Source organism: Odontomachus brunneus, unplaced genomic scaffold, assembly GCF_010583005.1.
Source record: "Odontomachus brunneus isolate Ranch 3 - 2012 unplaced genomic scaffold, Obru_v1 Obru_scaffold_062, whole genome shotgun sequence".
Classification (NCBI taxonomy): domain Eukaryota; kingdom Metazoa; phylum Arthropoda; class Insecta; order Hymenoptera; family Formicidae; genus Odontomachus; species Odontomachus brunneus.
The window spans coordinates 1,226,925-1,244,494 of record NW_022639512.1 but is presented as its reverse complement, the minus strand read 5'-3'; the positions used below and the strand labels follow the sequence as shown (position 1 = coordinate 1,244,494).

Below are 17,570 nucleotides of genomic sequence, written 5' to 3'. Positions count from 1 at the left end.
CTATATATATATATATATATATATATATATATATATATATATATATATATATATATATGTACATATGTATATAATGTAAATATATATGTATATACATATATATACATATATATACATTTTGTATATATATATATATACATATATATACAAAAAATTAGACCAACAAACTTTGAGGGGAAATAGAAGACATAAAAACAAACATATATTATTAATAATTTTTCTCTACGACGCTTTGTTTTAATACTACAAAATAGAAATTTTATGATTTTAACAAAAAACAAACATATAAGTGGAAAAATTAAATTTATTTCAATTACATATATATATTTTAATCTTTAACAAACAATGAACAAAAGAACGGAACAAAAATGCGCGATTAGCTCAATTTATAATAAATGTTCAAAAATTGCTTAATTTGCTTCAACACAAAGATGACATCGTCGAAACATTGATTGTCTCACACGCTCGAAGACTGCAGGAATATTCTGAACCTGATATGCTGCAGCAGTAATTTGGCTACCAATTCTGCTTCTGTTTCAATAGGTGTCTCATAAATGAGAGTTTTTATATGCCCCCATAAAGCTTATACGGATTTTCATTCAAATAGGTCAAAATTTGAAATTTTCGGGTTGACATATTGGCTATTTTGAATTTTGAAATCCAACACAAATTTTTTTTTACTTTTTAACAAATTTTGACGTTTCGCCCTAACTTAGATGGTTTTTGAAAGCCTATCCTTAGCGGTTTTTTCTTGGGCCTTAATGGATTAATGCATATTTTATGTACGAGAAAGACACAAGAAAACGAAAGCCATCTAGTGAATGATCCGATTCTTAGATATAAAAATGTTATATAACATAGATGTAATGCAAATAAACGCTTGTTATATAACATATTATATTTTAGTTATGTTGGTATTATATAATTATAATCTGTAAATAACAGAGAATTATAACAGTTCTAAAACACAGTTAGATTGCAGTTATAAAAGAAAATTATGTAACTTTAACATTAATAACGTATAACATCCGTTATATTACGTTCTAAAACACAGTTAGATTGCAGTTATAAAAAAAAAATTATGTAACTTTAACATTAATAAGTATAACATCCGTTATATTACGTGTTACTTCTATGTCATATGATATTTATATTCTGTGTTTGCTGGGAATTTTTCTCAAGATAAAAAGTGATATATAGTGTGTACAAGAATTCGCTCAGTAAGAACATACGCGTTCATACAAATCAAACAATTCAAAACAATATCTATTCAATAATATCATTTAATTAAATGATATCATTAAATTTGTGCCGTTTAATCTGAACGATTTTAGCACATTTCTTTGGTTCATATTTGTTTCCGTATTTTGTGTATATGTACATATGCGCACGCGCGCATATGTATATATATTGCATATATCGTGGAAGTATTTCCGCGAACCTTCTTTATATTTGTGTCGAAATTGCTCGTTTTATTTGACAAACAATTCTTACGTATTGGTTGCGTTCAGCAGAGAAAGTAGCTTAATAAGCGCTTTCCGCTGCGTTGGCAGCAACTTTAGAATTGTTGTAAGATTTTCTTCTGAACGATAAGCGCCTTGCGCTTTTTCAATATGTTTACTAAGCAATCATTTTTTCCAGCATATTTTCAATATCATATTGATAATCATTAGTAATCATATTGGAAAAGTTTTTAGCATAAACCGCTAAGTGTCGTTCAGCAAAAAATCTCACGAACAGTCGCAAAGCTACTAACAATGAACGCAAAACGCTAAATAAAGATATAATAATGTATTTATACTTCATTAAATAATTCGTTACATTTTCAGTTGACATCTATTTTATATCCATAAATCCATATATCCATAAATTTTATATCCATAATATCTATAAGAAATCCTATATATGTTTATAAGAACTCCAAATTGTAATATATGATAGATCTCTAATGGACATCCATGATAGATATTATATGGATATTATGGATATTATATGGATATCATGGATATAATATAGATGTTCATTAGATATCTACTGTGGAGATAGATATCTTCTGTGGGTATCTGATACCCACTGAACACAATGTTACATGTAACATATAAATTAGTTGTAATTTCTTAATCAACAATATAACTGTTATATAACACCTATGTTATATAATAGTAACATTGTTGAGTAGGAAACTATAACTAACATGTACGTTGCATGTAACGTTGTGTTCACTGGGAAAGCTATGGATGTTATATAGAAGTCTAATGAAGGTTGTGTTCCGTGTGGGTTATATTATAATATAATATATAATGCACATTATTATATTAATATATATTTAATTATGTATAATAATTTTTCTGTTTCTAAAATATATATTTATATATTAGGTTTTCTTTCTAAATATTATAAACAATATTTATATTTCAGATATAAAAATTATACTATATGAATTATTTGCAATATTAATATAAAATAAATAATGAATTCTTGTACAATCGCATTTTTTACTGCTGAGCACAAATATTAAGACTGATAATTATTTTTTTTCACGGTTGTCCTAAAATTGAAGTAGTACTTTGTTTTTCGCGAGAAAAGAAATGAGGTAAAACTTACAGAGAATAAGAGAAAGTCAGCCGACTGACCTCAATGCAAAAGAAAAGTTCGTTGACGATATATCGTTGACAGTTGGCCATACATGTAAAAATATATTATTGGTAACAGTAATTGTAGATATGCTATACATCATATATTGAAGAAGATATGTATCACTCTTTTTCTATATGTGCAATGTAAATATGTGTATTGTACGTCTATATATATATGTGTATCTTATAATTTATAAAGAATTGAGAAAGTGACCATTCTATCTCCATAAATAAGTAAAAATTATATGTCATGATACTTTGTTTAAAAAAATATCTTCAAATATTCATTAAATATTCGACTGTACTCGATTTATTTCGATTTAAGAATTCTCTACTATTTGTATTTTTATTATATTTATTATATTGTAGTCAAAAATACAATGAAACAATGTGTAAAAACAATATATTTTTAAAAATTATAAAGATTATATAAATTCATGTAACAGATGTTGTAGTATAAAATCAATGTGATTTTTATCGTCAAAAAACAAAGTTTCTTATGAAAAAATTTTAAATAATAAAATAGGACTATTATGAAAACAAGTTCACATACACACAATGCGGGAAAATACAACAAATAAGAGCCTTATTACAATTACTGATGCGCAAATTTCATATTCATATCATTCAGATTCATTAACAGATAATACCAAACATTTCGATCATTAGATCAAGGTAACTTTCTTCAGTAATCTGTTACACAACTAAAAACGAAAAATCTAAAAAAGAAAAGGTACTCAAAGATACAATAATCCATATATACAATAATTAAACTTTTATATAAACCTTGAAAAATACAGTCATTAGTATTGCTATACATTCACATATACTCCTATCAAATAATATGTCCAGATTATAAACTGGTGGTAAATAAAAATATATCTCTCATGAATAGATTTCTAGAGCTGATAGGTTCTGGTAAATCAATGATGTAATGTTTATTGTCATCACGACAGCGATTTATGTATTTTAATTATCCAGAAGTAAAGTAATATTCACAGAATTAAAATTAGACCATAACTGGCACTTATAAGGGAATGTATACTCTGGTAAAAAAATTTATAGAGAACGATAGAATAAAGATAACCATTTACTATCGTTTTGAATATGGTTTTTGGTTTGGTCGTGAATTTACAAAATGTGAATAGTATTCAATCGTATACAATAGAATACAATAGATAATGATAGAATTTCTATTGTTAGTTTTCTATAGAATACAAAATCGGGTATAACCAGATAAAATACAGTAGGATTCATATCTGAACTTGCGAACGTAAACGATACAGCTTAAAGAAAACGATTCAAATTGATAGTGCTATTAATTTGAATCGTTTTTTTTAAGCTGTATCGCAACTTCAGATATGAATCCTATCGTATTTTATCTGATTATACCCAATTTTATATTCTATAGGAAACTAACAATAGAAATTCTATCACTATCTATTGTATTCTATTGTATACGATAGAATACTATTCACATTTTGTAAATTCACAAACCAAAATCCATATTCAAAACGATAGAAAATAGTTATTTTTATTCTATCATTATCTATAAATTTTTTTACCAGGATATACATCCACTTATAAGTAGGTAAGGGTAAACTCATCGACAGAAAAAAAGATCGATTTTCATGCTGCGCTAAATTCTAATAATGAACTTCCAATATAACATAACGAATATTTATATTTTTACAATGACACGTCAACCACTGTGATAGATTCGTGATAAGCATCTCAACAATCTCCATTATTCTTTTGACTACGGAGCTTTTTTCAAAACAATAAATTTAATTTACCCTAAAAGATAGATAAAATGAAATATAGGAGAGATGACCATTATTTAATAAAATATCAATTGCAAATTTCTTGTTTTTTTTTATGATAATATTGCGATTCGAAGTATTGCTATAAGCAAAGCTAGATTAAGCTTAAATTTAGCTTAGATAGAGCTTACATTTTTGCAATTTATTTTCCTTTTTTCATACGTGTTTAAGTCGATATATTAATAAAAAATAACTTTATCATCATCAACAATAGTTATTACGTTTACAAGAGAAATAATTATATTATAATTAATAATTAATTATAATTAATAATAAGTATATTATAAGTAATGACTATGATCGAGAGAAGAATATGAAGTAAAGCGATGATTTATGTGAAAGACGCAAGATTCATTGGTTTAGCGATCGGGAAATATAAGTATCGGCGTTAGTGCCTCCGACTTCACTTCGTTCAGAGATACGGTCGAGGTAATATCGTGTTGTGTCTCTTAGTATGATATTAAATCGAGCTTCGTATCATTACGATTACTTGTTGAATAATTAATCAAAAATCAAAGAACAAAGTCAGCATAAAGTGAGCGTGGAAGAAAGAAGTAACGAGCATGGCGCGGCAGTCTCCTAAATACGAATTTCTACCTGAGAAGATGACAAGAAAGATGTTAACAATGTTTGATGGTGAGAGAACTGGTTGGGTGCAAGTAAGCTCGCAGAAATGGTTTTTCCCGTATAGATATGTCGAACAGGGTGCCGAATTCTACAATTTTAAGATCAGGCCAGATGACACTTGGGTATTGTCCTATCCGAGATCAGGTGAGTGCATAATATATATATATATTCGCCTATAATGTAATAATAAAGATCCACCAGAATTTCTTCTTTCTCACATATATTTTATAACATCAGCTTCAAGCCCTCTTCATCAAACTGTGAAAGTTATTAACGTCTAACAAAGTGAAAGCGTTCTAGTTATAATAAGACATATATAATACTGACATGATAAAAATAGATATTAAAACACAAAAGGCGCATACAAAATTTCAAGAGAAACATAAATTTTTCAAAAAATTCTATTTAAAATTTATTTTTCCTTTTTTTCTTATTGCATTTTTATTAAGTTAAGTTTTCAGACCTTATAATATATCTCTCATGATTCTGTAAAATATTGAGACAACAGTCAACAGAAAAAAATTCTAAAGAAATTATAAATATTTAAAGAAAACAAAGTGAAATGCGTGGAGTCTATCAAACCCCACCTTTTTGATAACGGGATAAAATTGCAAAATGCATGGAATTTTATTTAAAGTTTTTGTATATATTTTGTACAGTAATCGATTTTATCTACTATTCTGCTATACTACTTACTATAAATATTAGGTTATCGAACAATGTATACTTTAGGAAATATTTAACATTTTATGCTGAAAAATAACGAGACAAAATTTAGAATATCTTAATAATATTCATTTTTCGATGATTTTATTCCAATACTTTTATACGCAGGAATGTCCAAAAGAATTTACTTATGTTTAAAAAACTATATAATTCCATTTAAAAAATTAGAATTGGCTTTTTTTGACAGAGTTTTTCAAGATCAAAAAATATTATAATATTAAATACTATCTTCCCCTTTCTTCTACCCTGATATTCTACAACTTTTGTTGCAAACACTTGTTTTGAAAATGCATTGTTTTCGAGATATTATGATTTAAATTAAAATGGAATATTTTTTATATAAAAAAAAACTAATTGTCTTTCTTATCGCTATTTCTTTCTTCTTTTATTAACATCTTCAGTTTTGTTTTTTTAAGATTGATCTTTTAAATAACGTTGAAATTTCTGGAACGCTTGTTAATGAATGTTGTAATTTTTTGAAAGGCACTACATGGACGCAAGAGCTGGTCTGGCTATTATCGAATAACTTGGATTTTGAGACATCAATGAAGACATTTCTTTCTGAGAGATTTCCTTTTCTCGAGTCAGTATGATAACGTTATCATTAATATTTGGATTAAAAAAATTTTTATGTATTTCTCCATATATATTTAAATATCTTCACAGATTAGGTTTCATAAAACTTTACAAATTATTTTATCTTTTTATCATGTATCTTTCTGCATGCGTGATAAACAGTGTAACATGCAATTTATGTTATGTATCACGTGAAGTGCAACTAGTATTAAAGCCATTCTATAATTGTAAAACGATACATAATGATACATGCACGTAAAACGTAATTAATATTAAGGCCATTCTACAGTTACGTAAGCTTAGTCGTGAATGTAAGAATCAACTAATCGGAGTGTTTTTATTCACTGATTGATTTAAAAATATTCTACCTGATTATCATAATTATTTAAAATCTCTTACGTCTACGAAATTTTTACATTTACGCAATTCTAGAATGGCCTTTACATTCAAACAAAACAAAAAATCATGGATAACGTCAAAGTGATGTCGATGTCGAAATAATAAAAAAATTACGAAAAAATTCAATTTTTAAGCACAATTCGACCATTGCCTCGTCATTTTGATGGCATTATGATCTTCTGTTCTACTTGGGATATAGAAAATATACAATATTACAATTTGCAATCATATGCAATAACACATATGCACTAAAGCCACTCGTTGAATGTTGATTTTCTTTTGATATTCTTCCACATAATTATAACTATATAAATAATAACTATAAATTATTATAAATTATTATTATAAATTATAACTATAAATAATAACTATAACTATAAATTATAACTATATAAATTGAAAATCTGAAAAACATCACAAAAATAGCATTTTGAAACGTATTATTCAAATCTAATCACATATGTATAAATATTTCTCTATTTTAAAATTTCTCTATTTTTAAATTTTATTACTAATATTGAGCCTGTTGTAAATCCCAGATTCAGCTTGTTCAATCATCCTGAACTAACACGGGAGTTTCTGGAAATGAATAAAGGCAATGCAGAGAAAGAGCAACTTTGCCGACAGATAGCTAAGCCCGGCTACGAGGTCGTCGCGTCAATGCCGTCGCCCAGATTCATCAAGAGTCATTTTCCATTCAGTTTGCTACCAGGAATTCTGAATGTCGGTTGCAAGGTAATGAGAAAAAGAAAATACAAAAGTAATTTGTGGTCATTGTCATGACGCAATTTTTCAATTGCTATTTTTTGTCTTTCTCTTTATCTTAATAGTACAGTTCATTAGCGTTATATTGGTTCAATAGTGGTTATATTGGCATACACATTGGGTCAATATAGTCAATATATAGCTAATATCGGTTATTAATAAAATGTGAATAAATTGCCAATATTGTACAATATAACTGTACCAAATTTCCAGATAGGACAAAAATGAATAGAATTAAAGCTAATTTATAGCCAATATTGCCCTAATGAACTATGCTATTAGGGTACTTTCAAATTGTGTTGATTTGGTGACGTTTTTCAAGATCGTCTACGTAGCTCGCAATCCGAAGGACGTTGCAGTCTCGTGGTATCATCTGAACATGGAAATAAAGACACAAGGATATCTCGGCGATTTTGCTACCTTCTGGGATTACTTCGAAAATGACCTCAGTAAGTAAAAGAAATTATGGAATTTAAGATAAACGTATTTATTTCTATGATATTTACTTACTATGACTCTATATACATAACATATACATACATATATATATATATATATATATATATATATATACCCTGATGGAAAAATTTTGCTGAAAGTATAATGAAATTTGCTGAAAACATAATAAAATGTGCTGAAATTTTGGTTAAAAACTCTATCAATTAACCCATCTTCATTATGATTTCAGCAATATTAATTGAAAATCAGCGAAATTTTAGTTAATTTCAGTAAGTTTAAAAAAAATTCAGTAAATATCATTAAAATTTAAAATCAAGAAAAATATTATTCAGCACGTTTCTCATTATTATGTTAGGACTGTTTCATATGGATGTTTGGGAGATTAAAGGTTAAAAAAAATATATATATATTTATATATATTTACATGTTTATGTAAGTCGATCCTCGTAAAAAAATTTATAGAGAACGATAGAATTAAAATAACCATTTTCCATCGTTTTGAATATGGATTTTAGTTCGTGAATTTACAAAATGTGAATAGTATTCTATCGTATACAATAGAATACAATAGATAGCATTTCTATCGTTACCCAGGCAGCAACGTTACGTCATTTTTACATCGATAAATAGTGATTACCAGTCCTAGACATCATGTAACCAATAACTGACGTTTAAAAGACGTGATTATTTTGATGTGATAATAACGTTATTTAAAGACGTCTATAATACGTTTTTGAGAGGTTATTTTTAGTCAGCTGTTCGATAAGCAAAGAATGTGACAGATGTTCGAAGAATGTGTTAGATGATTGTCTAATGTTGATTTATATCAACTATGGTTTATGTAACCAAAAGATTATTATTTATACACGTTGTTATTTATTTATATTATTTTTTATGTGCTTGCATCTCAAACATTTGACTCCTAGGAATAAGCCTTATAGAACTTGTTCTACCATTTCTTACTCACGAGCATTACATCGTTGCAATTATCCAGTTAATAGAATGATATTAAAAGATGTATTAATAAGAAAATGTTGACCCAGATAGCACAGAGATGAATAGATCATAGAGAATTGTCACAGATAGTTGGCTATCTGTGTTAATTTGTATATTTTTATATATATACATAAATTTAATTAATTTAATTAAATTTTAAATGGTAAGGTGGATTTTTTTTTAAATTATACTCTTTTATTATTACTCAAAGTTCATAGTTTTTTATGACTTTGTCTATTTAATAACAGTTAACAATTAAAAAATGTTTACTATAAAAATTTAAAGATAACGAAAAGGAATGTGCGGGATTTTGTAGACCTCATTAGAGAGAGCTAGGAGTTAAATTAATAGTAAAGGTACGAAAAATATAATTTTTATTAAAATTAAATCATTTTATTAAATCATATTATCAACAAATTATATTACACTGTGTTAAATAAAACATATATAGACAAAATAAAAGATTATGTCGGTCGAAGAAGTGGTGTAGTGTCTAAGCAATAGACTCATAATCCAGAGATGCCTCTCATGGTTCAAGTTTTCGAGTCCCAGTACCAGTTGAGAATTTTTAAATGTGATGTAACATTGGAATGAAGTAATTAAAATTTTCAGGTAAAATCGGCAAACGCTGTGACATTTACAAGTAGTTTCTGTTAGAAAATAGAACCGAATAAGAGTATTCCAACACGTCATTTTTACGTCTCTTTATGACATCATTTTCACGTTTTATTATTGATGACTGTGACTTATTCTGGTCATTTTCACGTCATTATTACGTGATTATAAAAGGATAATTGACGTCACGAATGACCAAAAACTGACGTGAAAATCACATTACATTGCTGCCTGGGATAGTTTCCTATAGAATACAAAATCGGGTATAACCAGATAAAATACGGTAGGATTCATATCTGAACTTGCGAGCGTGAACGATACTTAAAGAAAATTCAAATTGATAACGCTATCAATTTGAATCGTTTTTTTTAAGCTGTATCGTTCATGCTCGCAAGTTCAGATATGAATCCTATCGTATTTTATCTGGTTATATCCGATTTTGTATTCTATAGGAAACTAACGATAGAAATTCTATCACTATCTATTATATTCTATTATATACGATAGATATACTATTTTTATTCTATCGTTCTCTATAAATTTTTTTTACCAGGGGATCAGACGTCCCGATTTTTCACTCTTTATCCCGAATTTTTTCGAATGCTATTCGAGACATCGATTTATCATCATTTTCAATGATTATCAAATAATTTTCGGATCTTTTTACCCACCTCCCTCCGCCTCCCGTTTTATATATTTATAAAATATCCCGAATTCACGGCTGGGAAATCTGGTCCTTAATTCCCTGGTGAAAACTGAAATTGGAGAGTAGATTAAGTGTAAACGAAGAGTGACGAAAGTGTAAGTGAAGCGCTTACAAAGCGTAAATTGAAACATCAGAACGTAAAACAAGCGGGTATGCTTGTTTTACGTTCCGATGTTTCAATTTACGTTTTGTAAGCGCTTCACTTACATTTCCGTCACTCTTCGTTTACACTTTATCTACTCTCCAATTTCAATTTTCACCAGGGTTTATGTGTGTAATGTACTTCTATTACAATAAATATTGATATTTTCACTAAAATAATTACGATACTTTTTTTAAATTGTAATTATTTTTTTAAAGACACCCATACATCTCTAATTAAAAAGACAATCTTTATAAATAATATGAAATTTCATATTTCTTTTAATCTACATGCAAATATTATATGCTAGTTAACGATTGCTCTAGATTCAATATTGCTCTAAATGCAATATTAGATGCAAATTAATAATCGTATGAATTTATGTTGAAATATAGTGAGGAAATCAGATTTTCATATATTTCAGTAAAGTTTGATATATTTCAGTAATTTTTATCGACATTTCTGTGAGAGAGAGTTTTCATATCCTAACCCAAGACAGCACAAGATCTCCTTAGGACGTCCTGAGGACGAAGAAATGTCCTCAAGATTTCCTTAGGATGTACTCTTGATGTTCTCTGAACATCTGTTAGGGAATATATAAAAAAATACAAAAATAAAATGTTAATTAGTATCATCAGCGAAATTCAGCACGATTTCGTTATTTATTCAAAACTTTTTCACGAAGTTTTTTATTGATCAATAAATGAGATACATAAAATGAGATACATAAATTTATAATTCATTATGAATTATTATTGTTTTATCAAGGTTCAGCACAATTCAGCAAAATTTTGAAAATTATTGAGAAATGTTTTACGAATTTTTTTCATCAATATTTTTCAGCAAAGTTTCAATACAATTTACTCAGTTTTCATTGAAATTCTGTAGATTTCATAATATTAAATATTTTAAAATATTTTCACTACTTTTCATTAATATTCATTTAAAATTCACTATTTTGTCATACTTTTAATAACAATTCATAAAGAAAATTATGATTCATCATGAAATATTTTTAGCAACTTTTCATTTCTCTTTTTGACGATTTCATTATATTTTTAACAAATTTTTTCCATCAAATAAATTTATGTGTACATAGCAATTTGAACCAATTTAGTAACATTTATAGTTTGCATCATTAGCGCATAAAACCGATTTAATTATAAAATTATAACTATGTTACATGTATAACAATTATTATAATTATATACATAACATTAATCATCACATCATAACATCGAAAATTCATGAGTCGATTTTATATCAAAACATATCATCTAAACATAAGACCTGTCAAAATATGATATGTTTGTTTGCTGTCTCTTGATTATGGATACTACTAAATCGGTTTCAGATTACTATATAGACGTAGCAATCATATAATATTCAATTGTAGGTATATTTTCACTTATTTTTTTTTTTCATTAATGACATATTATCGAGAATGTGAAAAGACAGATCTATAGAATCGTCTTGTTATCTGAATACGGCAATCAAGCTATATCAATCTGATCTTTCATAATACACAATTTGAATGATAGTATCGAATTATACGGAATGTGATTGACAAGTGAAGGGACCGCGCATGTATATAATTTCAATTATCCCGCAATGCATGTCTTACTTACTCGTATTTCCGATAGTTTGATATACGTGTATTCGGTTTCATTTCTTATTCGCTTTCTTCTAATTAAAAAATTTCTCGAGGAACCAATACAACCAATAAATCCAAAAAAAAAAACAAAATCGTCGAAATTTGTACATTTGTTCAACACGTTTTTTAGCTCCTTGGAGCCCATACTGGACACACTTGAAAGAAGCCTGGGCTTTAAAAGATCACCCAAATCTTTTATTTATCTTTTATGAAGATATGCAACTTGTAAGCAATATTAATATTATCTTTCCTTCATTTCTTTATATTCTTAAATATATGTGTTCTAAAATAATCATTGATACAATTTTTTTCAGGATTTTCTGAAAGTAATTAAGAAGGTTGCGAAATTTTTGGGGAAAACATATACTGATGAAGAGTTAAATAAAGTGGCGGACTATCTGAATATCAAGAACTTTCGTAATAATCCGATGGTCAATGGCAGCGAGTTGAAGGACTGTGGCATTATAAAATCAGGGAACTTTATCAGGAAAGGTTCCAGTGGTGGATGGAGAGACTTCTTTACTCCGGAAATCACTGCAAGAGCAGATAAGTGGATCGAGGCGAATTTGAAGAATACAGATTTACATTTTCCCTGTTTCGACAATTGAATCGAGGCAAGATCGAGCAGTTCTCTGATATCTCGAGAAAAGTAATGTCAGAAAGATCTCGATGAAAGATTTCAATTTTGAATGAAGACACCAATCATTGTTTATCTTTGATCGAAAGAAAAAAAACGCGCACATGAAATATCCCTTTAATCGCCAAAACAATAATTATGTTATAATATTATAAAAGAGAGAAGGCAAGAGTAATATATTAGATTGATTCAAAGTTTTTTCTCATAGAATACATATATCATCTGAAGGCACATTTATAATTGAAAAATACTTCTTTCATATAAACACTCGTTCAGTATTTATGAGAAGACTTTTGAATTAATCTAATGTTGATAAGGATAATAAGCGTTTGACAGGTGACGTCATTGAATCATGCGTGCACATAATTTCATTGTTTTATTATAAAGAAATTCTTATATCTTTATTCAGTTTTATTACACTATATATTCGGAAATTCTGCAGGTCATTATTTTATTTATATGCAATTGTACTCAAACAATTGCATGATTTTACAAAAACGTATGACAGAGCAACGTATTGAATTCTATATCAACTTGTCTGAGAACTTCTTCTGAATAGTATATTGTATGGCGGATTCGATTGGGGGGAAGCACAAGTCCGCGCCAGTGCACACTAAGGTCAATTCATAGTTCGTTCTTATATTTTAGCTGTATTTCTATCTACAGCACCACAAGGTCCTAAAGAGAACCTTGGCCTCAGAACGAAGCTGCCTGCACTTAACCCTCTCTCTGACCCTAGATTTCCGCATACCCAGTTTGTCTAGATCGTTCCTTTCCACCATCCGTGTCTCAACTTGCCCTTCGGTCTTTTATTGTTAGCAATGTTAGTTTTAAAAGCTTTCTTGCCTTTAAAGGGTTGTTCCATTCTACATATGTATCCCAATCATCTCAGTCTGCTTAGTCTAATATGCGAGACTATATCTACATCTTAGCTATATTTATAAAATTTTATAATTTTATATTTAAAATCGTCTGTTTATATACACGGGCTTCGAAATAATTCTCTGCGACGTGACAATTATTAGTAAACATGCCGTTTTTACGAGGCATATACCCCTTGCTTTCTTTTTTGCTCTACCCAATCAGCGCGCGACATAAGCAACGTGACTTGTATTAATTTCATCGGTACCAAATTTTCTGTCACTTTAAAAAATTAACCACACAGAACATTATATCGTCTTATATCATCTTCAAATGCTATATACAAATCGTTGCACTGGTTACGGAATATTCAGAGGCAAATTTAAGATGATCTTAAGTATACAAACTAGAGACTATAAAACAGCCTTAGTGTACACTGGTGCATACTAGTGTTTCCAATCGAATTTACCAATAATAATATCCGAGAATTCATCTCAGAATCATATTTTTAAAATATTTGAGTTCTCGACAAATACTGTCAATGAACAAATTTAAGAAATTAAATGAAGATTAAATAAGACAAGTTCATTAGATATATTTGCACATAGTAATTTAATTCAATATTAAATAATAAAATCCGTACGTTTTCCTATGAATTTACGACAGTCCGTACAATTTCAGTGTTCTGTCCATACTAGTAGAAGCAATATACTGTGCGTGTTTACCAAAACGAACGCCAGTGGCCGCTGCTGTATGATCATTTAGCACTTTCAATTCCTGCCATTGCTTGCAGAGGTATACTCTGGAAGTAACAATGTTCTCAGTACAAACTAATTCAAACTTTTGTGTAGTTGAATATTTATAGATTATTACAAATTTAATATATTATTAAATATAATATTAAAATACAATATTAAAAGCAATTATTTGAGCAGCTTATCACTAAGACAAAGAAACAAAGGTTTTATAATATTAAGATATTTTGTTTAGAAATGGAATTATTAACAATAAAGTTACCAGAAAATAATTACAATTATTCTCTTAGAATCAATTAATAAATAATAAGAATTGATAAAATTTGAAATCTTACCTCACGTCTGTTCCAGCCACGGCCAAATACGTTCCACTTTGATCAAAACAAATATCTTTCACCTCGTAGGATTCCTCCAGCTGTAATGTTTTGAAATTCTTCAGTTTACGTAAATCCCAAAGTTTCACACATGAATCTTCCGCTGCTGTCGCCAAATAATATCCGTTTTCGGAGAAGCTAATGGCCGTGATTGGACCTGTGTGGCCCGGGAAATTCGCCACGTTCGATTGCTCTTTCAGATCCCAGATTTTCACCTGAGAATCTGCCGTGCCAGTACCGAAGATTAAACCGTCAGGATGGAACTGAGCAGTAGTCAATGGTTGTCCAGCTTGTCCCGCCACCTTTGGAATATATCACGTGTTTTTCGACGATTTACTCAAAATGGAAGAATTTATATTTGACTTTTTTAAAAAATAAGATATAATAACTTTTTAAAACGTACTTTAGTTAGTAATCTGCCAGTACGTATATCCGAAAAGGCCCAATGCTGATCTAGAGACGAGCTAAGCAGATAATCACCGGTTGGATGCAAAGATAATCCAGTTACTGGGGCATCGTGAGCTTTCAATAACAATGTCGTCTGACTGGTACTGACATTCCACACACGAATCGTAGTATCAGGCGACGCTGTCATGACAATATCCTCTTCTGGATGGTAAATAACACGTGTAACCTGTAAAAATAATCAAGAACACATTATGCTTAAAGAAGGAATAATATGGTGTTTTTAACTACGTCTGCATACATACCTTCTTTGTATGACCTTTGAGAATAGCCACAACTTGCTCGGTATCCTTATTGAACACTGTAGCATTTTTGTCTGCACCACCTGTTAAAATCTTACTAGTGTCAGCACCGTGAATATCAAGCGCAAGGATTCCGGGCACGCTGGCAGAGTGAAGTCCCTGAAATTAAAAAAATATTTACATTGATAATATATTTATGTGATAGCACCTCATAATGGAGATATTTAGTTTGGAATAAGTGTTAAAGCACGCCTATAGAAAGTGAAACAAACTTACAGGATGAGATGCAAGTGCTTGGAATGCCCGAATATTGTCCTGTGGCATTAGGTCCTCCGGTACCGAGCGTCCACGTCGTTTTCGTTCCTGAGTAAGAACAGTCGCTCGCTCTTGAAGCTTTTGAATAACGTCATCGGTGATACCAGCCTGTTCCATTGGTTGGGCAGCTGTACCACCAGCCTCTACTGCCACAGCCTAACAAAATAAATATATTAACTAATTAACAACTAAAAATATTTGCGATTGTGTGTGTACTTAGTATATAATATATAAAATACAAAGCTAGATCTAATCTAGAATTAAAATGTTGAATAAAATATTAACAATAACTAAATATTTAGAACTTGCAACTTGAGATATTTCAATAAATAACAGTATATCATACATACAGGCTGTGGAATTGCCGTAGCCTGTACAATTCCAGCTTGAGGTTTTAGAGTGGCTAAAGCTTCTCTAGCAGCAGTAACTTCTTTAGTCAATCTTGCTATTACACGGCAGGCTGCATCATGTTGATATAAAGCATGGGAGAGTTCCTGTCTGGCAGTTTGAAGTTGTTGTCGTAGTGTAAATGAGTGTAACATAACAGCATCCCATTCATCTTGTAGAATTTTTAATATTGCAGGAATGGATGTAGCACTAGGTGGCTTGGGTTTGACAATAGGAGTTGCTGTAGATACAAATTTCTTAGTACAATATATAAATATAAGTAAAAGAATTATATATATTATAAATTTAAAAAATTGCTATATATATAATCAAAATTTAGAGATTGCTCTTTTAATTGTATTTTGCTTAAATAGTCTCTGTATAGTGTATTTCTAAATTATATAAACATTTTATATATATAAGTAACATTTAAATATACCTTTTACATCAATTAACTGTTCAATAGTGAGTTCTTTGCCATTAGTAGGATCAACTCCATTTTCAGCAACATATTTTTCAATAAGACGTTTTTCAAATATTGATCCAGAAACAAGAGATATTACTGGATGTTCTGGCACTTCATTGGAAACTGTAAATAATATATAATTTAGAATTATCATTGTGGTTTTTAAATTAATTTTATTACATTAGAATTTTGATATATCATCTATGACTTCATTTGAAGTATTAAAATAGCTCAAATTGAAATGATATAAGATCTAAGATATAACAAGCACATATATGCATGTAATATAAAAATAAACGTAAAAGAAGTATAGCTACAATATAAATTTGTTTTTGATATAAAGAGATATTGCTCTTCTTATTATTTATTATATCTTTATTATATTCTTTAACTTAGCAGTAACGTTATTTGTTAGAGGTTATGTCGGCTCCACCGGCATAAAATTTTACAACTTCTCGGAAAAGCTAATTTCGATGCGGACTTTGTTGTATAAATTGAAACATCACACAAGATAAACAACAGAAGAGAAAAAGGACATATAATAAAACAAATAATGCGCATGTAACGAAATACTCACTCGCACAAGATAACGCCATTTTCAGGCACGACTGACCGCGATTGTGCACGACTGACGCGCGTTTACTGACTCTTCCCACCGTACTTTTCTTCTACTTCGTGGGTGCGTTCCAAAACTTTACTCAATGGGTAAAGTAGCATTTAATTGACCAATAAGAACAAAGATAACTAGGATTTCTTTATCATGATTGGTTAATTAAATGTACTCTACCGACCAAGTAGAATTTTGGAACGCAGCCTTGTATGATATACGTGACTAGATTATTCCACCGGGATAATCTTTGTTGGAAGAAAATTCCGTTCATATATAGCGTGTTCGACTGGCCCCGAGGTAAATCGCTCCGAAAGCGATTATTGACGTCATAAAG

At 29.3% G+C, this 17,570-nt stretch overlaps 2 protein-coding genes across 2 annotated transcripts; one reads left to right on the top strand and one right to left on the bottom strand.

Moving 5' to 3' along the window:
- The first annotated feature begins 4,858 nt into the window (after positions 1-4,858).
- LOC116846236 (sulfotransferase 1C4-like) lies at positions 4,859-14,649 on the top strand. Its single transcript, XM_032819802.1, has 6 exons — positions 4,859-5,230; positions 6,296-6,395; positions 7,327-7,522; positions 7,875-8,001; positions 12,255-12,349; positions 12,439-14,649. The coding sequence occupies exons 1-6, from the start codon at positions 5,023-5,025 to the stop codon at positions 12,730-12,732; spliced, it is 1,020 nt and encodes a 339-aa protein (XP_032675693.1). The 5' UTR covers positions 4,859-5,022; the 3' UTR covers positions 12,733-14,649.
- LOC116846235 (pre-mRNA-processing factor 19) lies at positions 13,188-17,364 on the bottom strand. Its single transcript, XM_032819801.1, has 8 exons — positions 17,204-17,364; positions 16,600-16,749; positions 16,124-16,401; positions 15,735-15,929; positions 15,462-15,617; positions 15,155-15,385; positions 14,713-15,053; positions 13,188-14,424 (listed from the first exon to the last, which is right to left on the bottom strand). Exons 1-8 carry the CDS (start codon positions 17,220-17,222, stop codon positions 14,280-14,282), a joined length of 1,515 nt encoding a protein of 504 aa, XP_032675692.1. The 5' UTR covers positions 17,223-17,364; the 3' UTR covers positions 13,188-14,279.
- Positions 17,365-17,570: the final 206 nt, after the last annotated feature.